The 22,998-nt window shown below is 57.1% G+C and overlaps 1 protein-coding gene and 1 long non-coding RNA gene across 3 annotated transcripts; both read left to right on the top strand.

The window, feature by feature from the left end:
* Nucleotides 1-908: 908 nt before the first annotated feature.
* LOC136163171 (uncharacterized) lies at nt 909-3,423 on the top strand. The gene is made up of 3 exons (XR_010662196.1): nt 909-1,517; nt 1,593-1,646; nt 2,924-3,423. It is a non-coding gene; the product is annotated as an uncharacterized lncRNA (long non-coding RNA).
* Nucleotides 3,424-16,185: 12,762 nt separating this feature from the next.
* Nucleotides 16,186-21,227, top strand: PTMA (prothymosin alpha). 2 transcript variants are annotated; one of them, XM_065930357.1, is made up of 5 exons: nt 16,186-16,423; nt 19,215-19,286; nt 19,542-19,635; nt 20,164-20,237; nt 20,484-21,227. In XM_065930357.1, exons 1-5 carry the CDS (start codon nt 16,379-16,381, stop codon nt 20,529-20,531), a joined length of 333 nt encoding a protein of 110 aa, XP_065786429.1. In that variant the 5' UTR covers nt 16,186-16,378; the 3' UTR covers nt 20,532-21,227. The 2 variants fall into 2 exon arrangements, with proteins under 2 accessions (XP_065786429.1, XP_065786428.1); XM_065930356.1 differs by having other exon boundaries at nt 19,539-19,635.
* The last annotated feature ends 1,771 nt before the right edge of the window (nt 21,228-22,998 follow it).

The following is a 22,998-nucleotide window of genomic DNA, read 5'->3' as shown; positions in this document are numbered from 1 at the left end:
CTCTCAGGCTTTGCTCCCCACCCCCAACCAGAGCTTCCACTCACCTGGCAAGCCTCCACTCCCTCTCTGATTCTCTGCCCAGAGCCCACTGGGCTCCCCACCCACCTTGCCTGCCTGTTTTCAGGGTTTCCCTACCCCTCAAGCCTCAGCTCAGCTTGCCTCCCCCACAGAGCCTTCTAGGATTTCTCCAGGCCAGTTGAGGCCCTCCCAGGCTCTCCCTGCATTTTGCAGGCACCTCCAGTGTCCTTATCATCTTAATTATCATGCTAGATTGTAACTGCTCACATGTAGAACTGCTTAGGACAAAAGGGCTCTTCCTCTCTTTCCTCTCGTAGGCAGCAAATAAACATTAGAGCAGCCAGTGGCCAACTCTGCCCACTGCAGCCTTCTGCTGATGCCCACGTGAGCTGTCCACTCCAGGGACCACCTGGCCAGGGTGCTTTCAGAACAGGCAACTGCTTTAGAGCAAGCCAGGCCCCATTCACCTGCCCCTGAGCCCAGGGAGACACATGTGTGCCGAGAGGCACCCACACAGACACAGGCACTTGAACACACCTGCACACACAAACGCACGTGTGCACACACACTGACACATTTCTACACAGTCAGATGTGCACACATCTACACATGCATGCACACAGACACACAGACACACATGCACCCACAGGCACATCTGCAGACACATGCACCCAAGACCCACTCACATAAGACCCACCCTCAGAGACACATAGGTACACCTGCACACACAGAACATACTTGCACACACACGGACCCACCAGTGCACAACCATGCCAGGCCTCAGCGCGGGCGGAGGGACTGCTAATCTAGGTCCCCCAGCTGCCACCGCCTTCCTCCTAGAGCCCCCAGGCCGGCAGGGGGCGCCCGAGACCCCTTCCGTCCGGGCCCAGCCCTGGCGGGAGGGAGCGCGCGCGGGTGCCACCCACCCTCCGCCCTCCCAAGCTAGGTCCCCTTTGTTCCCCCACCCGGAAAGAGGCCGCCGCACCGGGGAAGCACCCAGCTACAGTGTTCTCCAGGCGCCGATCCTGCGCGCTCGTCTTGGTCCCGGAGATGACCGAGTCCCGGCACACGGACCGCCACGACCAAGGAGGGAGAGCCAGCTCATCATCGCCCACTACCGGTCCAGGCAGGACCATGCGACCCCCGGGCCCCCGCAAGCCCACCGCCTCACAGGCCTGCAGCCCTGCCCCCTGCCCCTGCCCCCTCGTCTCCCTGAAAGTTTGTTAAGTGTTCTCCCCTGGGAGGGGCCACCCAAAACATTGAAAAGGGAGCAAGAATCCCAAAGGCAAGCCTTCCGTCCTCCCCTTCTGCCAGTGTCCAGCTCTTCCGGCCCCAAGGAGCCTCCGGTGAGGACTTTTGATTCCTAAAGAACAGAAGCCTGGGGGCCTCCCTCTCCTCTCACCCTGAAACCTGGAGTCCTGGAGCTGTGCTAGGCAGAGATTATACACACTGGAGTCATTCAAGACCTGCCTCTGCTGCTGCTAAGTTCAGGGCCTTGGGTGAGTGCGTGACCCTTCTGAGCTTCAGTTTTCCCATCTGTAAAATGGGCTTCCCTGACACTCCCTACCTTGCAGGTGGATGTGAGGATACACAAGTCGGTGGATACCTGGCGTGGGGCCCGACGCACAGTGAGTGGAAGCTGGCCTCTGTCCTTGTGGTGATTCCTGTGTGCTGACCCCTTTCCTGACTGAGCCCCTGGACAGAGTTTGGACCCCAGTAGAGAGCCCCACAGTACATGCTAACTAAACCCTGGGACCTGCCCAGGATGGGGCATCTGGGGACGCTGCACCTGTGCCATCAGCAGACTGCACGTGTCAGGGAAGAGCCTGGCAAGATGCCAGGCCATGTTTTTCAAGTGGTTGGTTTCTCCGGGATGCGGGGCTGGGCTCACAACCCTTGTTCAGGAGGGGGGGCTCGGCTGGCTCTCGCTGTCCACTCCTCCCCACCACCTTCCCAGTTGTCCACCGTAATTAGGCTCTCTGTGGCTCGGGAGGGGGTGTCTGTGCCTCCTCTCCACCCCCAGACTCAGGCTCGCCCAGGGAGAGGGTCCACCCGTCCTCAGGGGCATTGCTGCCCTCATGCAGGCAGGTGGGGAGCCCTGGCCAAGCCTGTGGCAGAGGTGGGCACTCCTGCCCTCGCCCCTGGCCTGGCCCCTTGCTCAGTGGTCAGCCGTGCGTGGGGCTCGGCAGGGCCCAGGAGGCTGCTCTCGTCATTAGCGGCCGGCCTCACTCCAAGTGAATTAGCTGGTCCTCAGGGAGTGAGCGCTGAGGCCTGCAGGCTCCTGGCACCGGCCAGTGATTCATTGAACACAGCCTCACCCCTGCCAGAGGCCAGCAGCATCCCTGCCCCCAGCCCAGCAGCCTGACTGGAGGCCGGGGCGCAGGGCTGGTACCCAGAGCAGCCCAGGCTGCCCGTCCATCTGCCCCTGTCATCCTATTCATCGGGCTGCTCCCCGCTGGCTCTGTGGCGCTTGCCTCCATCCACCAGCCCCTCCCACATGCAGGACTGGTGGCCTTGGATCCACGCCCAGCTTCCGCCAACCTGGCCTGCCCCGCCAGGCTCTGTCTCCTGCTCCCTTTGTCCCCTGGGTACCTTGAGTAACCCGAGGGAGGCCCCCTCATCCTTTTCTCTCCTCCTTCTGTACCTTCCTGACCCCCCTCAACCGAAGCCCTGGGATACAATTAACTGGTCTTGATGGAAAACAGAAGCTCTGTCTATGCATAGGAGGTTCCTGGTAGCTAGCTGCCTGGGGCCAGTTCCTGCCAGGGGCCCTCAGGCCAGGGCCCCACTCCTTCTTAGAACTAAGGTGGGTGGGGAAGGCACAACCTTGGTCTCTGCCACAGAAGCCCTTAGGAGCCCACACACGTCCCCTCGATGACCACCCTCCGCACTTTCATTTACTCAGCAGGAGCCAGGTGTTGAGAGGCCAGTGCTGCTGAATGAATGAGTGGATGCCCTCCCCACACAGAAGCGACTTCTCTTCGTCAACACTTGTGACTCACATCTTGTCAAATCTCTCCAGCTTGAAAACCTTCCTCCTGCAGCTGCTGATTGGAGAGCATCCACATTTCATGGCCAGAGACCTGAATTCCGGGGCCAGCCGATTGTCCACGAGCTGGATGATCACCCCTTTGAGCCAGCTGCTCCCCGTGGTCGTGCGGGGCTTGCCGTCCCTCAGGCTGACTCTGAGGATTAGACGCATTTTATCTTGTACAGGGAACACAGGGCATTGAGATACCACCCAAAGACAGCCACCTCGGACTCATTCCAAGTGTTCTTCCTGGGGGGGCTCCCTAGCACATATGTGGGCAATTTCCCCTGTATTGTTCTATAATCCTTGATGGTTGCTCTATAATTGCTCTCAAATGGTTTAATCATAATAAATAGCATCTGCAGAGCAGTTTACACACTGTAACTCTTCTTGGACCCCCCTCCCACCTGAGAAACTGAGGCTCAGAGAAGTTAATGAACTTCGCTAAGACCACACAGTGAGCAGGGAGGCAGAGCTCACCCCTCCCCAGGCTGTGGGGCCAGCGGGTCCCCAGGCCACTGTGTCCCCAGTTCTGGGCAGGGGCGGGAGGCACAGAGAACCTGGCAGAAGACATGGAGGCTGTCTGGGATCTGACGGCTGGTGGGGAGGGGGCATTTCACCAGGTGTGAGGGTGTCCAGGCAGGATTGTATGCTCACCTGTGGGTGCAAGTAGGCATTCAGGCTGAGACCAGGTGACCCCCAAAGGGGGCTTAGTTAGGGGTCATACCTCCCAGCGTGAGATGAGGAACCAGCTTAGTTTCAAGATCCCTTTCTGTTCTTAGGTTTAGGTGACTCAGAAACTTCCAGAAAAAGACTGAGCCAAATGAAATGCTTCCATTGGAATGGAAAGCAGTGCTTCCATTGCTTCCAGTTGCACCCAGATAGACTGTTTTATTAGCTGTTTGTTGGATTTGCTTGTGTGCTGTTGTTTTGGTCAGAAAACTGAGGCACGAGAGAGGTACGTGAACTGGGCCCAGGAGCACAGAGAGGTGAGAATTGGAGGCGGTGACAGCAAAGCAGGGTCCACGTGAAGGGGACGCGGCAGGGAGGAGAGATCCGCAGGGGAGACCCCAAGTCCACCCAGAGCAGCCTCCTCATCTTTGAGTCCAGTTCGGAAGATGCCTCCTCTGCGAAGCCCTCCCTGACTGCTCAGCAGAACTTGTCTGCTCTCTCCCGGGGGTTCTCGCTGTTGTGGTCCTTGTTACAGTGTATACTTTCCAGACTGTGCCTGCCTCCCTCAGTGGGTGGTGACCAGGGAGGGAGCCTGTGGGTGGATGCTAACATTTGGGACTGCTTAAAAATACAGAGAAATACAAAGGAAACGAAAGCAAACACCCGTGTACCTGTGGAGAGCGGCTCTGTGCGCCAGCCCCGAGATGGGAGGGGCGCCACCATGACTGCAAACGCAGCAAGCGCGCGCTCAGATTCGCGCATGCGTGAACACGCATGTCTGGCTCACAGTAAGGAAACCTGTCGCCAGACATGGCTATGTGTTCACAGTTGCACTTCCAAGGCACGTGCACACCCATCAGGAGGTGGGAGGCCTGGAATGGGGCCAAGTCCAGAGAAGAGAAGTTGGGCCAAGGCCAGGGGTGTGGCTGCTGCGCCCCGGCCGTGTGCCTGTCTGCCAAGGGTGTCCAGGCCAGCCCCAGGCCTGCCCCCAGCTGTCACTTTCACTGTGTGCTTCTATCTTGATTGGCAAGCCAGGCCCCCCATCGATGGAGAGCCCAGAAGGAAGCCACCAGGGTTGGGGCTCCCTGACCCTATTTCTGGGGTTTCAGGCTGCGACACTTCCTGGCCTTTCCTGCCGGCCCCTGTGGCTCCTGCATGACGTACACACGGGCATAGCCACTGTGGACAGATAAGGACTGAGGTCCCCTGGGAGGTGGACCCGTGGGCAGGGATCAGAGCCTTCAGGGTGGAGCTGGGTGACCTTGGGGCTAATACCACCAACCACACCGCCACAGTTCCTTGAAAGGCAACCATCGTGAGCTCTGTGTGCGGAGAAGAGAAATTACCACCAAATAATAAGAAAGGGGCTTCCCTGGTGGCTTGGCTGGGAAAGAACACGCCTGCCAATGCAGGAGACTCCAGAGATGCGAATTTGATCCCTGGGTCAGGAAGATCCCCTGGAGAAGAAAATGGCGATTCTGTCCAGGATTCTTGCCTGGAAAATTCCTGGCAAGGAATTTTGAGGAAAGGAGCCTGGCGGGCTACAGTCCACAGGGTCACAAAGTGTTGGACATGACTGAGCAGACACACAACAAGCTCTAAGTTGTGGGTTGCTTTCTTATTCAGATGTGAACAAAATGACTGCCGCCCCGTGTCTTGCAAGAGCTCCAGTCTCCCTCTCCGTATTCCACAAGCACTTCAGTTCTCTCCATCTGACCCCAGCTCAGCTCTAGGTCTGCATGGGCACATCTGGGGCTTCAAAACTCAGCTGGACTCAAAGGCTCTGAGCCTCAGACGGCAGCTTGGAATTTGAAAAGGGTCCCCTCCACATTGCACTGGTAACTTGTGAGCCCCTCGGGAGCCCATGGCCTTCCCCAGGAAGCCAATTCAGGGAATGAAGGGGCACCAGACTAGGTGGTGGCTCTTTCCAGCGCGCTGCGCGGTCCCCTGAGGGACTAGTCAAGGTTCAGCCGGGGAAACAGCCAGGTTGACAGTTCTAAGAAAGAGGTGGGGAGGCAGTTGGTGGCCCCTGTGTTCTGCCCTCCTGGGGCTTGTTCCTGGGAGAGTTGGGCCACAACTTCTCGGCCTGAGCAGTGTGCCAGCGCTCGGGTCATCCCTTCCCTGTTGAGGAGAGAGCGAAAGTTGGACTGTCTGGTGGAAGCACCATAGAGGGGGCCATGGAGAGCAGAGGCGGATTTTTCAATCATCCTTAAATAATGCAGTGGATTTTACCATTTCTTGGAAAGTCCCCCCAAAGTCAAGAGAATGATAACAGGGAAATGGAGTGGGATGGGACGGAAGTGTGAGGGAGGGGCAGAATCACTCAGCTGCGTGGGGGCAGGTGGGGGATTCTGAAAAGGGCTGGGAGAGTAGGGAGCAGCTACTTACGGAGCCAGAGCAGGGGCCGGGGGAGACCGGTGGTGGGCGGCTCCCCCCAGGTGGCGTGGAATAACCTTGTGCACCCTGCCAGTTCCTTCCAGGGGCCTCCATTTCCTCACCTGTAAAATGGGGCACCTTCCTGGATTGGCGTGAGGCTTAAACAGCATATAACTTGTGAGGAAGTGCTTTGGTATAAAGGGCTCTAGTCTTTTTATCACAATAATTAATTTAGGACTTAGTTCTAAAGCAGTGGTCCCCAATCTTTTTGGCACCAGGGACCGATTTTTGTGGGCCTTCCCTGCTGGTTCAGCGGTAAAGAATCTGCCTGCCAATGCAGGAGACTACCGGTTCGATCCCCGGTCTGGGAAGATCCTCTGGAGAAGGAAACGGCAACCCGCTCCAGTATTCTTGCCTGGGAAATCCCATGGACAGAGGAGCCTGGTAGGATACAGTCCATAGAGTTGCAAAAGAGTGACTGAATAACAACCGATTTCGTGGAAGACCATTTTCCTATGGACCGGGATGGTTTTGAGATGATTCCAGTGCATTACATTTATTGTGCACTTTTATTTCCAATCTAATGCCGCTGCTGGTCTGACAGGAGGTACCAACCGGTACATAGCCTGGAGGTTGGGGGCCGGTGTTCTGAAGTTCATAGAAATACCAAAAGGCCAACAGGGAAAAAAAAAAATGACTTAGGAGTTTAGGTTAAGGGAAAACAAGGTAGGAAGTAAGAGAGGGTAGGGTTGATCCCATCCACCTCAGCATGCTCTGGAACTGGGGAGTGCCCTCAAGGTGGGTGCTGGGCCTCTGGCAGCCCAGACAGGAAATGTGCTTAGTTACAAGACACAGAGGGTCTATAAAGAAAAACTAAAGCAAGTTATTTGGGAGAAGTCTTTTTTTTTTTTTACTGCACCATTTTGTAGGCAGTACTTCAGTTCCCCAACCAGGGATTGAACCCGGGCAGTGAAAGTGCGGAGTCCTAACTACGGGCCCACCAGGGAATTCCCCAGGAGACGTCTCAGGAGGGTGTTATCTATTCCCATTTTACAGTTGAGAAAACTGAAGGTCATGGAGGTTAGACCTTGCCCAAGGACTCACATGCTAAGCCACAGAGGCAGGCAAGGAACCCTGCTCTGATGGGCTCCTGCCCCCACCGCCCCCCCCCCCAACAAGAGGACAGGAGAGGGACCTGGCGTTTGTGCTTCTAACCACCAGGCTACACTGCCCTGCTGGTGTTGGGGCCTGAAAGGAATTTGTCCTGTGGGTCACTATAAAGGAACATTGTGCAATGCTGGGCTTCCAGAGCCCAGAGCAAGGGCACGATCAATAGTAGCCTGGAGAAATGTTCAAGGCATTGTTGCCAACTGTCTACTGATGTCACGAAAAAGCTCAATGAAACAGTCCGGGCACATTTATTTTTCAGTAGGCTAACTTACTGGTGAGTTCTTGGCCACAAACAGTTGCAAAATGCTGTTCTCCCCGGGTCATTATATCCCACCAGAAGGAATCCCGCCTCGCAACCAGAAATCACCCATCTGGGGAGGATCCTCTGCTCCTTCTGCAACCTGAAAGGCATCTATCTACTGGAGGACGAGCCCCTCAGCTGGTGAAAATAAGCTCCTTACCAACTGACAGAGGAAGGTCCAAGAGCCTGTCCGTGCCTTTGGAGGAGGCAGGGGTGGGCGCGTGCTGGTGGGGGCAGGACTGCTTGTGACCAGCAGCTTTTCCCTTTGAAAGCAGGAGCTACATCTGGTTTTAAAACCCAGCTCTGCCAGGTACCCTGGGCAACATCCACCCACTCTGCCTCTGTTTCCTCTCTTGTATTGTTGTTTAGTTGCTCAGCCGTGTCTGACTCTTTGTAGCCCCACGGACTGCAGCACACCAGGCTCCCCTGTCCATCATGATCTCCCAGAGTTTGCTCAAACTCATGTCCATTGAGTCGGTGATACCATCCATTTTGGCCTCTGTTGTCCCCTTCTCCTGCTGCCTTCAGTCTTTCCCAGCATCAGGGCCTTTTCCAGTGAGTCAGTTCTTTGCATCAGGTGGCCAAAGTATTGGGGCTTCGGCTTCAGCATCAGTCCTTCCAGTGAATAACGCAGAATTGACTCCCATGAGTGTGGGTAACACGCCACCTAGGATTGAATGGGTTAACGTGGGTCTGGAGTCCAGAGTCATGTCTGACCCAGACTTTGTTCAGTCAACAGGAGCTGCCTGTCTCACCGCCCTCTCTACTGCTTACACCTTGTAGTTCTGTCCCTTGCCGTGCCCCTGCTGGGGTGGGTCTTCAGGGTTCTAGCCTGGTAGCCAGGCCCCACTTGTGGAAGGGCACGTTTGGAACTTCTCTGCTTGTTTGGGGCAAGGCAGCTTTCAGAGGTGCCCTCTCCCCTCTGACCCTCCTGCCTCACCCTCGTGTTCATGCGCCTATCTGGCTGGTTTCCCTGTTGGAGCTGCCCAGGCTCCCTCGCCTCTGCTCTCTCCCTTACTTCTTTCCCTGACCTTAGCTTCTTGCCAAGCCTGATATGCTCCAGGAAGCACCTCTGCCCTGGGCCTTTGAGTTTTCAGAGCCAGTGTCTGCCAGGGCCCCCGTCGCTCATCAAGAGGGAGGGTGGGTGGCATGGAGTCCTGGCAGCTGGGGCCAAGGGGCTCTCTTCCTGGCCAGGGGCCACTCTGCTGGCAAATCAGGCACCTATTCTGGGTCCCAGCAACCCCACCTGTAAAAAGAGGCTCTTTCCCATTCTCTCCATCTGCAGAGGTGCTTGCCATAACTGTCTGAAGCACGTTCAGGTTTTCTCTTTTCCTCTGGCATGGAGCAGGTGTTCACATCCAGGATCAGGGCTGGCTCAGTGGAATGTCGGGCCCAATTCCACTTGATTCAGAGAAATAGAATGGTCACTTCTTGATGAAGTATAGTCAGATGTATAGAATACAGGGCCATGCCAAATGGGGGGATACAACCAGACCTGCCCCTGCCACCCCCAGTCTGCACTTATGCCCAGAGATCCCCTCTCAATTCAGCCCAGGTGATGGGAACCAGGCGGGGAGGATAAAGAAATTTGCTTAGAACCAGTGTCACTCCTCGTCCTAGGCATCCTCCAGTCCCTAGCATGCCCCAACTCCTACCGGTGGCTCCATGAGGGGGAGAGGTGGGATTGAAGTAAGGTGTCATGGAGGACCCCCACCACTGCCAGGTGCCAGGCCTGCATGAAGCCGAAAGCTTCCAGTAACCAGCAGCTGGGGTTCTCAGCTATGGATATTTCTTAATGCTGGTCCTTGCCTGCTTTGAGAGCCATTTCAATTCAAGTGGGGCTTCCCAGGTGGCACTAGGGGTAAAGAACCTATCTGCCAATGCAAGAGACGTGGGTTCAACCCCTGGGTCAGGAGTATCCCCTGAAGAGGGCACGGCAACTCACTCCAGTGTCCTCGCCTGGAGAATCCCATGGACAGAGGAGCCTGGCAGCCTACAATTCATAGGGTCACAAAGACTCGGACACGACTGAGCGACTAACACTCGACACTCGTTTCATGCAGGCTCACTTATTAACATTAATCATTAATTTCTGACTTCCCTTTTATCTGTTTCTACAGGTATTCAGAACACATTTTACTTCCATCATGGCTGCCCCTTGTTTAATTATAGTGGTGACTTTGAAGAACATTCTGGAATACATTTTATCATCCTAAAAGTCTTCATTGAGGAAACCTCCAACCTATCACATACGGCCCAAGAGGACACTGGTTACTCCCTCAGTGATAGGTACTTCGTGGGGGGCCGGGGGGGGCGGTCTCAAGACTGTGTCTTGGCCAAGGACTTAGGTGTGGCCCCATGAACAACTCAGGATGGAGGGGGTACAGATAGCGTGCTGCTCCCTCCCTGGAACCTGGGCTATATTCTTCCTTCCACTTAGCTAGTGGGAAAAGTGAGGCCTTGCCAGCAGCCAGGTGGATGGGGAGGTGTCTAGCCCATGCTTTCAAAGTAACACTCTTGCCTAAGTGGCAAGAGTGGCCTGCCCTGGAGAAAGCTGCCAAGAGCCAGTACACAGTCACAATTGTAGTTTTGGCCACAACACTGTAAGTTAAGAATGTACTGCAGCTGAGGAGGCCTGGGGCTCTTGGTTCAGGTGTGTGAGCTCTGACTTTCCTCTCAAGCTCTAAATGCCCATGGAGCTTGCACTTCCTTAGAAAGGGTGCTCTTCTTTCCCTTCCCTGGGGAGGTTTGCTCTCTGGAGTAACCTTTCATCCTGTTTTGAGACTTTCCTATGGAATTGTCCAAGCCTCACTTTTTTCCCCCTGTGAAACCCTCAGAAAACCTCTTGGAGGAGAGAACATTGCTTTAAAGGAGGCTGAAATCTCCTCCCCTCACTCCCACCTGGATCTGGAAACCAACAGATTCCTATGCGCTGCACCGGGCAGCTGCGAGCCCTCCCAGGAGGGTGCAGGAGGCCCGATCCCGGTGTCACCCGCTTGCTCTGGGATCTCTGCTAAGCTTCACCATCCTTCTGCTCTGTCATGTGCAAACCAAATGCTCCTGGAGCCGCCCTGGCTTCTGCACCGCAGAGAAGCAGCGTTGGAGCTGGAAGCTGTTCTCCAACTGAGTGCTGCAGGTCCGTTCTTCGTGTGTCTCAGATTTCTGCAGGAATGCCATAGTTACCAGCACATGAGTAAGGATCAGACCAGGGTAACCAGCCATCCGGCATGTCCAGGCGTTTCCTGGTTGGACCACTGAGTGTTCTGAGCCCGGAACCATCCAATCGATCACCTTGTCTGCACTCCCCTTGGCTGTGAGAGGGGGAGCTGATGGTGTGTCCTCCATCCCTCATATCTTCTCCCCTCTAATCGAGACTGGGGGTGGCTCCTCTGCCAGGGGTGACGGAAAGGTAGAAAAGACCCATTTGAGTTTAACAGAGAAGAGGGAAGAGGAACCTTCAAGATGTCAAAGAGCCAGCCTCTCCCAGCTTCAACTTTAATCAGGTTGAGATTTCTGACATGGCCCAGACCACCGAGGTCCTCAGCTGGGGCCCCATCTTGGTTCCTGTCTTGCTGGGTTTCCACGTGGGGCCAAGTGCGGAGATGCCTCCTTAAATGCCTCCTCGCAGTCACATACCTGATTAACCTTTCTCCAGACGCCCTGCTTTCACAGCCAGGGCAACAGGGTGTGTGCCCACACATGTTCTCCCCCAGTCAGCGCCTTCACCTGCCACCGGGATGCTAGGCCCACGCACTCACAAACGGTACCCAGAGCTTAAGCAAAACACCTACTCACGCTATGCAGGGAGGCACACTCACACACACACACACACACACACACACACACACACACACACACATATGCAGGGAAGAAGGCCTGGGAAGTGGTACAGGCCGGCAGAAGATCCCTGGAGACACCAGGGAATGTGTGCTCAGGGGGTGGCCGGGGTCTTGTACACAGCACACAACCCCCTCGCCCCAAGCCTCCCCAGAACTCCAGTTTGGCATCAGTTCGGGAGCAGGCCCTGAACTTCAAGAGATGTCCCCCTCCCTCTCCCGACCAGGCAGGAGCCTTTGGGTGGCCAGACCTGTGTGGGTACCAGGGCCTTCTGGCCCGGCTCCCCGGGAGGACGGGCAGGCCCAGGCGTGCTGCACGAGAGAGCAGGCGTGTGGAGGGCGGCTCTTACACAATCCTATCTGGGCTCAGCAGGGCGGGAGAGTTGAAAGGGCCCTGGCAGCTCCCCAGGCCCTGATGCCTGGGCAAGGAAAACACAGCCTGAAACTCCTGGGTTTCTAAAGGTGGGTCTTTTGGAGGCTTGTTCCTCTCAGACTCTGTCCTTCCTCTGAGGCCACAGGGGCTGCTGAGGATGTCAGGCACCAAGTCACAGGCTTCCAGAAACTCAACTCGGCCGGTGCCCTCCTTTCCCACCGAATACAGGAAGAATTTGCTGAAGACATTGTTCCTTTGTCCAGAGTCCTACGAAAACTGTGAAGCCAACCCACTTAGGTACAGATGGCAGCTGGAAAGTGGAATCCTGAGAACACTGACAGCTTTCCTGGTTGTGCCAGACCCTATTTTTAGGCACTTTCTGCATATGAACTTGTTCAGTTCCCACCAGAACCCGTGGAAGGTAGATACTATTCTTGTCATCTCCATTTTTCAAAGGTGGGAAGATAACTCTCCCAAATTCACACAGCAAGCATATGGCAGAGCTGGGATTTGAACCTAGGCAGCTTTACTAGCATTTACATTCTTTCTGGTCTCTTGGGTATCGAAATTGTGAGATGACCAATTAGGAACATGTTGGAAATGGCTTTGGAGCAAGAATTGCAAACTTAAGTGCCTACAGGGTGAGGCAACTGAAAAAACTGTGTGCCCCAGGCCAGCAGAGAAAGGCCTGTTGTCCAGCCGAGAGTGTGCAGGCCACGCAGAGGTGTCCCTCATGCAAATTCCCTAAAACCAAAACTAACCCAGTTGAAGGCCAACTGGGTCCCCTGGCTTAAAGCAGCTCTAACCCAAGCCAGTGTGCCTCAGGCTGTAAACCACCAGGGACAAGACATGTGGGCTCCCAAGGCATTACCAGTTTGTCCTGGGCAGGGGGTGGGGTGTTGAAAGGTCACAGAAGCAGCAAAGGGCAGAGAGGCACCAGTGAGTCAAAGTGACCGGGGACGGGGATAACAACCTGTTCAGAAAGAGCAAAGGAGGTGAGGGGTTGCCTGTCACTGGAGAAACGAGGCTTTTTCTTTTTCTGGCTGTGCTGAGTCTTCATTGCTGCGCTCAGGCTTTCTCTAGCTGCAGTAAGGGGGCTCCATAGCATGGGTGCTAGGCACATGGGCTTTGGTTGTTGCGGCTGGTGGGCTCCAGAGCACTGGCTCAGTGCTTGTGGCACCTGGACTTAGTTGCTCCACATAAGAGCTTCCCAGACCAGGGATTGAACATTGGCAGGAGGATTCCTAACCACTGGACCATCAGGGAAGTCCTGGAATAAACTCTCCATTAGCCTAAATAACTTCTTCACTTATGAGGTGTCAAATACCACATGCTTACAGCAAGATGGAGGTTCAAGGCCATAGCTGATTCAGGGCTCATTTAACAACAAAGATTCCTCCACTCTAAGGTTTTAGCCTCAACTTGGTCACTGATTCACTTGGTTACCCCAAGCTCCTTGCTATAATCTCTTGGTTCGCTTTCCTGACCTGTTAAAAAGGAGAGTGATAGCATATTAGAGGTTGAACCTATAAATCTGCCGATTTTCAGTTGTTTTTTTTTTTTTTTTTCCAGTTGGTTTTGACCTTCAAAAAAACATCAGTTTCATAAAACCCAACCTATAATTGTCCTACCTACTTTGGAAAGTGTGGAAAATACCTAAAAATGCTTGAAGCATGAGCCAGACGCTCACTGCCACCTACAGAGCAGGCACCCAGTGTGTGCTCGGTGAACGGAACGCTGGTTCCAGAACCAGGTGCGCATGAACCTTACTTACCCACCTAGCCAAGCCAGCTGCACAGGGATCAGCGTCAGGCAAAGCAGTTCTTCGAGGGAAATTCACATTCACCCAGTTCCTCCCAGGATCTGCCCCCTCCCCTGGCCTCCCCTCCCCTGTTCACTAAGGTCAGAATCCAGAACAATCGTGACCCGTTTTCAGCCATGGACACAAGAGACGACTGCCCAAGGCCACTATCCAGACAGGGAAGAAGACTCAGTCGCTCAAATGCGGCACAGAAATCCGCGTTCCATGGACTAAACAATCCCTTCCAGGGTAACCAGAGTTTAAGGGTCGCGCCGCAGGAGGCGCTCTTGTACCCCACTTAGGAGACGCACAATCCCTCCACCTCTCGGGATAATGTGATACAAAGGAAGGGTCGCGGCCGCAGCGGCCAAGGAGACCCTTCCTACTCTGGGGCGAAGGGCGGCCCCGGTCTCCGTCTCAATAAAGGCAACTGACGGCGGGCGGGAGTGGAGTGAACAAAAAGGTTAGGACGCGTGGCCCCGGGGGACACCACTTGCCAGTTCTTTGGTTTGGCAGGCGCCTGCCCTGGGGGAGAATCGCACCTCCAACCTTCGGGGCGCCCTGGGGCAGGGCGGGGACCCGGCGGGCGCCCCACCTCCGCGGTTGCGTACCCCGGACAGGATGGCGACCGCCAGGCAGCGGAGGTGGCGCGGTGCCCTGTCCTGTCCAGCACCTGCCCCACGTTCCCTTCTGCCGGAGAACAGGGAGTCCGGGCTTCTCTTTTCCCCAAAGGATAAACTCGCTCGGGAAAGCCCCCACAGGCCAGCGGCCAGAAAGGCAGATGTAAACGGGGATGCGAGCTGACAAGCGAGCTACAGGGGCAGTGGGAGGGGACCCCAACCCGAGTGGCGCCCCGGCACTCCGCGCCTGCTCCCGGCTGGGCAGCGGAGTCTGTGGCCCGAAGGGGTGCAGCCAGGCGAGTGCGCGCTGAGCTTAGTTAAGGGGGGGGTCTCGCGATGGGACTAGGGCCACGGGTCCTTGACTTAAATAAAAGAGAAGGGCGACCCACTCAGTCTCTCTCCTTGCCCCCCCCCCCCCCGACATCAAGCACTGCTGGACTTGGCAATCGTCCCTCCTCCGCAATCCCAGACTCCGGGTTTTCTCCATTCCCAAATCGGCGGCCCCCAAGAGACAGACAGAGGAACCTGCCAATGGCAGGACGCAAAGCGTCAACTTTGTGTTCGCCCGCCACTCTCAACCAGTGTGCGCTCGCTTCTCCCGAGTCCCGCCTTCCGTGTCGGGCGCCCCCTTCTGGCAACACGGGGATGAACCCTATCTGTCGCCATCTTGTGTGTGGCACAGGTATTTTTCTCTCCAACGTCTTTGCACTCAATTCGATCTTTCCTGCCACAAAGCCGGTGTCTCAGTTCGACAGCCAAGTGCGATAGCGATAAGGAGAAGGTTGCCTACGGTTTTCGGATCGTCCGAGTGGGTTGGGTCGCCACGTCACGCCACGTTCGCCGAGCCCAGCGCCATCTTGAGTGTGGCGTCCGGATGATTCCCCTCTTCGGGCTCCGCGTGTTCCCTAAATGGCGCCCAAAACTTCAAGGAGCCCCCAAGGACTAGCCCACCTGGTCTGAGGGGCGATTACGCCCCCTCGAGTAACCTAGCAGGGAATATGTTCAAGTACCCTTCACAGAGCCTTAAGTGGGGCGGGAGAGCGAGACTCGAAGGCCGGGCCCTGGAAGCAACCCATTAGCTGTCGCGACGGCAGTGACCGCTCGGGGCAGGCGCAAACCACAGCCCCGAAGTGCTGGCACCCGCTGTGTTGCGACGTCCGTGGGCTGTTCAGCTCGACGACAGAGCCCAATACCGGCCCTCGAGTCCCCTCGATGCACGAATACCCACAACGTGAATGCTTGGCACGAAGCCCACTCGTCGGCTGGCTTTGGCGACGGGCGCCTAGGCTGGGTAGTGGGCGAAGGGTTCACCTCCCCAAAGACTCGGGGCACCCAGAACTGGACGCGGGTAGAGGACGTAAGGGGTGGCCCAGGTACGCGGGTCTCGGCCTCACGCCCTCATCGCTCGTCGTGGGGCTTTCCCCGACTTGCGCTCGGAAAATTCGTGGTGGAATGTGCCAAGGCGCGGGGGTGAGCATCCCCGGGCTACGCAGGGCACCGCCCGGGGCGAGCACAGCCCAGCACCCAGCCTACCCCTCCCCCTCGCTGGCAGCCGTCGTGTGGGCCAGCCCCCTCCTCCTCCTCCTCCTCTTCTTCCCTCCCCTCCTCCTTCCGAGCAACCGCGGGGAGGGGTGAGGACTGGGTGGGGGAAAGTGGGGGCTGGGCGGGCAGCTTTGCCGCGCTTTGGCTTTCTGCGTCAGCAGCCCCGAGCAAAACAGCAGCGGGAGCGCGCGCCCCGAAAGCGAGTGCGCGCCCCTCCCCCCGCGGCGTCCGTGCTGCCGAGACCCGGCAAACTCAGACCCCGAATGACAGGGCGGCCGGCGACTGCGCAGCACGGACGCACCAAGGCACTGCCGCTTTAAGCATGCTTGCCCATTGTTCGGAATCGAGCCAATGAGCGAGCGCCCGCTCCCTGCCCGCAGCCAATGGCGTTCGGGTAAAGGAGGCCGAGCGCCGCCCACTAATCTATATTAAAGGTTCTGGCGCCGCGTGAGTTCCCCACTGGCTGCTCTGAAAAGCCATCTTTGCATTGTTCCTGTCTCCGGCTTCCCCGCTCGCCGCAGCCACCTCCGCCGCGCGCCATCTCCGCCGCCGCGGACTCCGGCAGCTTTACCGCCAGAGTCCTCCAACTCCCGCTTTTCTTCTCAGTCCGTTGCGTCGGATCACCGGAGTGCCCCATCATGTCAGACGCGGCCGTGGACACCAGCTCCGAGATCACCACCAAGGTGAGGTTAGACGCCGCCCGCCCGCCCTTTTGGGGTCCGCGCGCCGCCACTGCCGGAGCGGTGCTTTGGCGCGCAGCGCCCGGCTCTGCCCGGGGCCCGCTGTTACTCCCATTCGTAGAGGAGCCCACCCGCTCCCGGCCTAGGCTATTAGGTAGCCCACTCTTTGTGCGCGTGCGGGGGAGGGGGCGGGAAGCGCCGTGGGCAAACGTGATGCCCATCCGGGAGTGACCTGGGGGCCCTCAGGGACCCGGAGATGCCGGTGCGGAGGCCGACAGGCTCGAGGGGAGGCTGCTGCACGGGCTCCCGAAACTTGTTTGTGACTCTGGAGTGGCAGCCGGAGGATAGGGGCCTGGCTGGGGGGTCGTCGGCCCACGGGGCGCGCGAAGATAAGTTTGAAACTGGAGCGCTTTTGGAATCGGAAGTGCCGGGGTGGGGGGGCCCGTGTGTGCGGGCGCGGGCCGGCTGCGGGAAGTGACGGCTGCTTGGCGAGCGCCCGTCCGCGGCGCTGCTCTTTGTTCGGCGCCGGGCGGCCGAGTTTTCGCGCCTTGTAGTGGATCCGAGGAGGTTTATCTAGACTAGGCTCCGATAAGGCGGAGCGGGGCGGCGGGGCCGCGGTGTCGGTTGTCTTCCCGCGGAGGTGTGAAGGTCTCCGCCTTGGCTGTCCTCGGGGAGGGGAGGTGGGTTTCCCTGGGTGTGCAGGAGTGTGCCGGGAGCAGCCGGCCAGCCTCAGTAACACACCAGCGGTACCAGGCTTCGCTGAGGAGGAGGCGAGCCCACGCGCTGGAGGGGAGGAAACGGAAAGTGAAGGAGCGGCGCGACGAGGGGCGCCCCCCGCGGCTGCCCGGGGGCACCGAGTGTGCTGCTGCTTCGGGGACTACGCGGGCGAACAAAAGCTGCGGCCACGACTACCTTCTTGCGGGGCCGAGCCGCGCGCCGGGGGCTGTTGAGGCCCGGCGATGCGGATACACTGCCCTCGGTTTTGAGATCCTGCGCGTTTGGCGCAGCTCCGCTCCTGCGCGCCGCGTCGGACCGGCTGCCTGCCCTGGGGAGTGTCTCCGCCCTCGGCGGGAACATGGCACTTTGCGAAGGGGCCGCTTTTTTTATCCTTTGGTCCTTATTCCTGCCCCTGCGGAGACAGGCGCGAGTCACCTTTGCGTCTCCTTAACCCCTGTGCCCCTGGCGTCACCCCTGGTTCTTTCCCAGGGGCGACTCCCCGAGAGGAGTGGGGTTTGGGACACGGATCTCCGCGCGGGCTCCCTCCGACCCTCTGGTCCCAGCCAGGGAACTAGTTTGAAGGAGAGGGTCAGCCCTTCCCAGCGCGGGCGTTCGCTTTTCCCCCAAGGTGATTTCCCGCTAGGAGCCCTAAATGCCCGCGTGAAATGCGTCTCCGACGGCCTCGGGCTGCGGGGCTGCTAAAACCCCGCGGACTTTGGGGCGACTTCCCGAGGGGCTTTACCCGCCAAATACAGAGACGTAGGCCTGCGAGCGGAGGCGGCGGGGGCGCCCAGAGGCCCGGAAAGACTGGAGAGCAACTGGCGCGCGCCCGGCGGTGCCAGTGCAGCCAGCGGGCGCCGGGTCTCCAGGGTCAGGGGCGCACTCGGAGGCCTGGGGCCACGTGCTCCGCGCGCGCGGTGCGTGCAGTGGCCCGCGCGCAAAGCCCGCCGGGCGGGGGTGCGCGCCTGCGCGCCACGACCTCCCCGCCCCCACAACTCCCCGGGGCTCCGGCCGCCAGGGGGCGGGAGCGGGCGGTGCCGGGGTCCACGCCGTTTCGGACAGGGATCACCAGGAGGATGGGGCCAGCAGGTGCCCCGGGGCCCTTCACCGGAAGGCGCTCGAGCGGCCTCCGGTTCCCGGGCTGCTCGAAGCCTATTTGTGTTGGCGGCAGAGTGTGCCGCACTGGGTGGAAAAAATTACGGGGCTGCGGGGTGCCCGCGGCGGCGCTGCCCCTTGGGGCAAGGGCAAGGCGCGGCCTGACGGACACCAAGCTGGCCCTCGGACGGGCGAGAGAGCCACGGAGGGAAATTTGGCGCTCCCAAGTGCCAAATTTCAGGGACGGCGTGCCTGAGTGCAGCAAGGCCTGATTCGGGCCCAGGAGTGTGTCGCCTGAGCCCGTGCCCATGTCCAGGGCTGTGGTTTGCCGCCTCCTGGGATGGCTGTGGCTTAAGGAGGGATCGGTGGGATTCTGGTTCCTTCAGAGAAAGCCCTGCGCTTGCCAGATCGTGGGCTCCGAGCTCGACTGTGGGGCCTCTGGCTGGAGAAGCGGCTTCCCCAGTTTTGCCAGTTAGTTCCCTCCCATTCCCTTCCCAGGCTAGTCCACCCACGGGAGTCCTCCCGCAGTGTCAGGGCCCTCCCCCATTGCCTTATTTATTTATGGCACATACCTGCTGTCTTCCAAGAAGGAATTGTGAGAGGCGGAGCTCTCTGGTTGGAAACAAGTGTGTGATGAGAGAGTGTGAGTGAAGTGTTCCTGGGCTCGTCTGCCCGGCCAGACAGGTTTCGGGCTGTGGTGCCACATGGCTTGTTTCCTAAGAAGCATGAGTAAAGGTGCGGTGGGAACCGCTGTCCTGGATCCGTTTTTAAAAGTGTATTGTGTGTTTTTAAGGGTAGAGAAGTAGGATGAGATCCTGGCCACAAGACACGCAGTATTCTTTGCTCTCTCCCACCTGTAACTTTGAGCTTGGAACTTGGGACATCGGGATTGGCACTGAGTCCCTCCTACCTGTAGGTTTGGGCCCTTTTGCCAGCCCTAGGCTACTCAGAAGACTTACTGGTTCCCTTTTCCTTTTTGAAGGACTTAAAGGAGAAGAAGGAAGTTGTGGAGGAGGCAGAGAATGGGCGAGAGGCACCTGCAAATGGGAATGCTGTGAGTGTCCGCTGTGGTCATGACCCCCAGCAGTTCCTGGCCTGGAGTTCTTAAAAGACTTGGGGCTTAATCAGGGGTGGGGGGGCGGCGAGGCCTTAGTCAGTTCTGTACTGGGATCTCTGGCTGGAACTTGAGGGGGCATCTCTCTGGGGATCTAGTCTGTAGAAGCCCAGGGCAGGGTCTGGAAGAAGGGACATTGTGGGCAGAGTGATATTCTGTCCTCATCAACAAGCTGCTCTGCTTTCTGTCGAGGAGAATGAGGAAAATGGGGAGCAGGAGGCCGACAACGAGGTAGACGAAGAAGAGGAGGAAGGTGGGGAGGAAGAGGAGGAGGAGGAGGAAGGCGAAGGTGAGTAGCCATGTTCCTCTAGTACCTTCTTCTGGTCTTTCCTAGCGGATGGGGAGGGACCGGGGTCTCCCTGGGGGGTGGCAGTTCCGAGGGACCACTTCCAACTGGGCTTGTAGCCGCAGAGCCAGCATCTTCCTCACTTTAGGCCAGTGACTGTGGGGCTGTGCCCCCAGCACCACGCTCACTCCCACTGGAGAGTGCCCTCCATGCCCTGATCAGTTGGTTGGTGGGGCTTCTCTGGTTTCGCTTGGGTCTTCTTACCTCTGATGACAAGATGCCCGTGATGGGCAGTGTGGGTGCAGCGACTGCCCGGCTTGTCAGGCAGCAGAGATGGTTTGGCGGCACTCAACCCTGGCTACTCTTACTGGAGATTGCCCAAGGAGCTGTGGTTTTCCTGTCGTCGTGTCCATTCCCCCCCCACACACACACCCCGTTGGTGGCTGCCAATGAGTGGGAGAATCCCAGGACCCACTGTGCCTGGTTAGTTGAGGAAGGCAGAGTGGTTTACCTGGGCTTTGTTCTTTCCAGGTGAGGAAGAGGATGGAGATGAAGATGAGGAGGCCGAGGCAGCTACGGGCAAACGGGCAGCTGAAGATGACGAGGTGGGTCTGTCTGGTCTGGCTCAAGTTGGGAGAGAGGGCTGGAATCTGAGACACTAACACTGGAAGGACTGATGGAACTTAAGTGGTTATAAGATGTGGTGTGTGGTCCTTCTCTTGAGCTGGAGTGGGAACAGGGGCCCTCTGGAACCACGCATGCCTGGTTTTAGCTCTGCCAGCAGGAGCTCAGCCAGTGGGTGGGTGGGCCCAGGGGATTGGAAGAGGCCTTGACAATCCTTCTCTTCCCAGGATGACGATGTGGATACCAAGAAGCAGAAGACTGATGAGGATGACTAGACAGCAAAAAAGGAAAAGTTAAACTTAAAAAAAAAGGCCGCCGTGACCTATTCACCCTCCACTTCCCGTCTCAGAATCTAAACGTGGTCACCTTCGAGTAGAGAGGCCCGCCCGCCCGCCCCTGGCGGGCAGCGCCACCCGCAGACGACAGCGCTCTCCACCACCCAACCAAAACCACAACGTGAATTTGCAACAGGGGAGGAAAAAAGAACCAAAACTTCCAAGGCCCTGCTTTTTTTCTTAAAGTACTTTAAAAAGGAAAATTTGTTTGTATTTTTTATTTACATTTTATATTTTTGTACATATTGTTAGGGGTCAGCCATTTTTAATGATCTCGGATGACCAAACCAGCCTTCGGAGCGTTCTCTGTCCTACTCTGACTTTACTTGTGGTGTGACCATGTTCATTATAATCTCAAAGGAGAAAAAAAACCTTGTAAAAAAAGCAAAAACAACAACAAAAAAAAACAATCTTATTCCGAGCATTCCAGTAACTTTTTTTGTGTATGTACTTAGCTGTACTATAAGTAGTTGGTTTGTATGAGATGGTTAAAAAGGCCAAAGATAAAAGGTTTCTTTTTTTCCTTTTTTTGTCTATGAAGTTGCTGTTTATTTTTTTGGCCTGTTTGATGTATGTGTGAAACAATGTTGTCCAACAATAAACCGGAATTTTATTTTGCTGAGTTGTTCTAACAAAGCTGTCTCAGGCCTGGTTTTTCTGTTTTGGTTTCTTATAGGCTTTCTACAGAGGGGGAGGATCTTGAACTCTGACCCTGCTGTCCTTCCTGGGGACAGTGGGTTGGAGACCTCAGTTTGGGGAGGTGTTGCCCCTTGGCACCAGGGTCTGGTGGGTGGCCATCCTGTAGTCAAGGACTGAGCTGCAACTGGCTGATGGGGACGTGATGGGAGCACTAGACCTGTGGGCTGAGGAGGGAGCCCCTTACCAGCTTCATCTCTTCCTAGGACTGTAGTGAGAGCATCTTCACTGAAGTTGTTTAACCCAGTTTCACTGGAAAGGTGCGGACACCTCTGTAAGCTGGGGGAACAGGCTATATGCTGGGCTGCCCTCTGAATCCAGGAGGTGGGGTGGAGGGTGGTCCAGGCCCAAGTGGGTCCAGGCCAAAGATCCCAGAGATGTCATCTCCCTGTGGGACAGCGGCTAGCCGTGCCCTTCACCTCAAAGGCCTCATTGGATTATCCTGGCCACTGAATGGCTCCCCCTGGTGGTGACGTGGCATCTTCTAGTCCTTTAGAGGACATATATTCCAGACACTAATGCAGCCTAGGTTTAGTCACTAAGAGCTAAGTCTTGTCTAACCTTTGGGACCCCAGAGATTGTAGCCTGCCAGGCTCCTCTATCCATGGGATTTCCCATGTAAGAATACTGGAGTAGGTTGCCATTTTCTTACCTAGGGGACCTTCCCGACCCAGGGATTGAACCTGGGTCTCCTGCATTGCAGGGAAATTCCTTAGTGACCTTGCTCTTTCAAAATCCCGATCTCCAGAAGAAGCAAATACCTTGGTTGAGGGAGAGACACCCTGCCCCTTCAGCACAGTAAGGGGTGATGGGTGAGCTGCTTGAAGTTTTCAGACAGGTGAGTCAGGACAGTTGAGTCAGGAGAGCGAACTGGACAAAGGGACAAGCCCTCAGGGAGAGAGGTGACTGTTAAAGAGCCCTCTTAACCTTCTGGGGAAAAAAAAATTTCCAGGGTCTACAGATGAGCCTTGTGTGTGGTGGGGTGGGTCCACAGAGGAGCCTCATGTGTGTGTGTGGTGTGAGGGGTCCACAGAGGAGCCTCGTGTGTGTGTGGTGTGAGGGGTCCACAGAGGAGCCTCGTGTGTGTGTGTGTGTGTGTAGTGTGGGCGGGTCCACAGAGGAACCTTGTGTGTGTGTGTGTGTGTGTAGTGTGGGTGGGTCCACAGAGGAGCCTCGTGTGTGTGTGTGTGTGTGTGTGTGTAGTGTGGGCGGGTCCACAGAGGAGCCTTGTGTGTGTGTGTGTGTAGTGTGGGTGGGTCCACAGAGGAGCCTTGTGTGTGTGTGGTGTGAGGGGTCCACAGAGGAGCCTCGTGTGTGTGTGTGTGTAGTGTGGGTGGGTCCACAGAGGAGCCTTGTGTGTGTGTGGTGTGAGGGGTCCACAGAGGAGCCTCGTGTGTGTGTGTGTGTAGTGTGGGTGGGTCCACAGAGGAGCCTTGTGTGTGTGTGGTGTGAGGGGTCCACAGAGGAGCCTCGTGTGTGTGTGTGTGTAGTGTGGGCGGGTCCACAGAGGAGCCTTGTGTGTGTGTGTGTGTAGTGTGGGTGGGTCCACAGAGGAGCCTCGTGTGTGTGTGTGTGTGTGTGTGTGTAGTGTGGGCGGGTCCACAGAGGAGCCTTGTGTGTGTGTGTGTGTAGTGTGGGTGGGTCCACAGAGGAGCCTCGTGTGTGTGTGTGTGTGTGTGTGTGTAGTGTGGGCGGGTCCACAGAGGAGCCT

Source organism: Muntiacus reevesi, chromosome 3, assembly GCF_963930625.1.
Source record: "Muntiacus reevesi chromosome 3, mMunRee1.1, whole genome shotgun sequence".
In the NCBI taxonomy this organism is placed as follows: domain Eukaryota; kingdom Metazoa; phylum Chordata; class Mammalia; order Artiodactyla; family Cervidae; genus Muntiacus; species Muntiacus reevesi.
This window is presented reverse-complemented; position numbering and strand designations above follow the sequence as displayed.

Bases quoted from the DNA above. Each gene is read 5' to 3' on its own strand.
- PTMA (XM_065930356.1), top strand. From the start codon at position 16,379: ATGTCAGACGCGGCCGTGGACACCAGCTCCGAGATCACCACCAAG. The intron at 19,287-19,538 runs GTGAGTGTCCGC...CTTTCTGTCGAG, and splicing joins CACCTGCAAATGGGAATGCT to GAGAATGAGGAAAATGGGGA. The intron at 19,636-20,163 runs GTGAGTAGCCAT...TGTTCTTTCCAG, and splicing joins GGAGGAGGAGGAAGGCGAAG to GTGAGGAAGAGGATGGAGAT.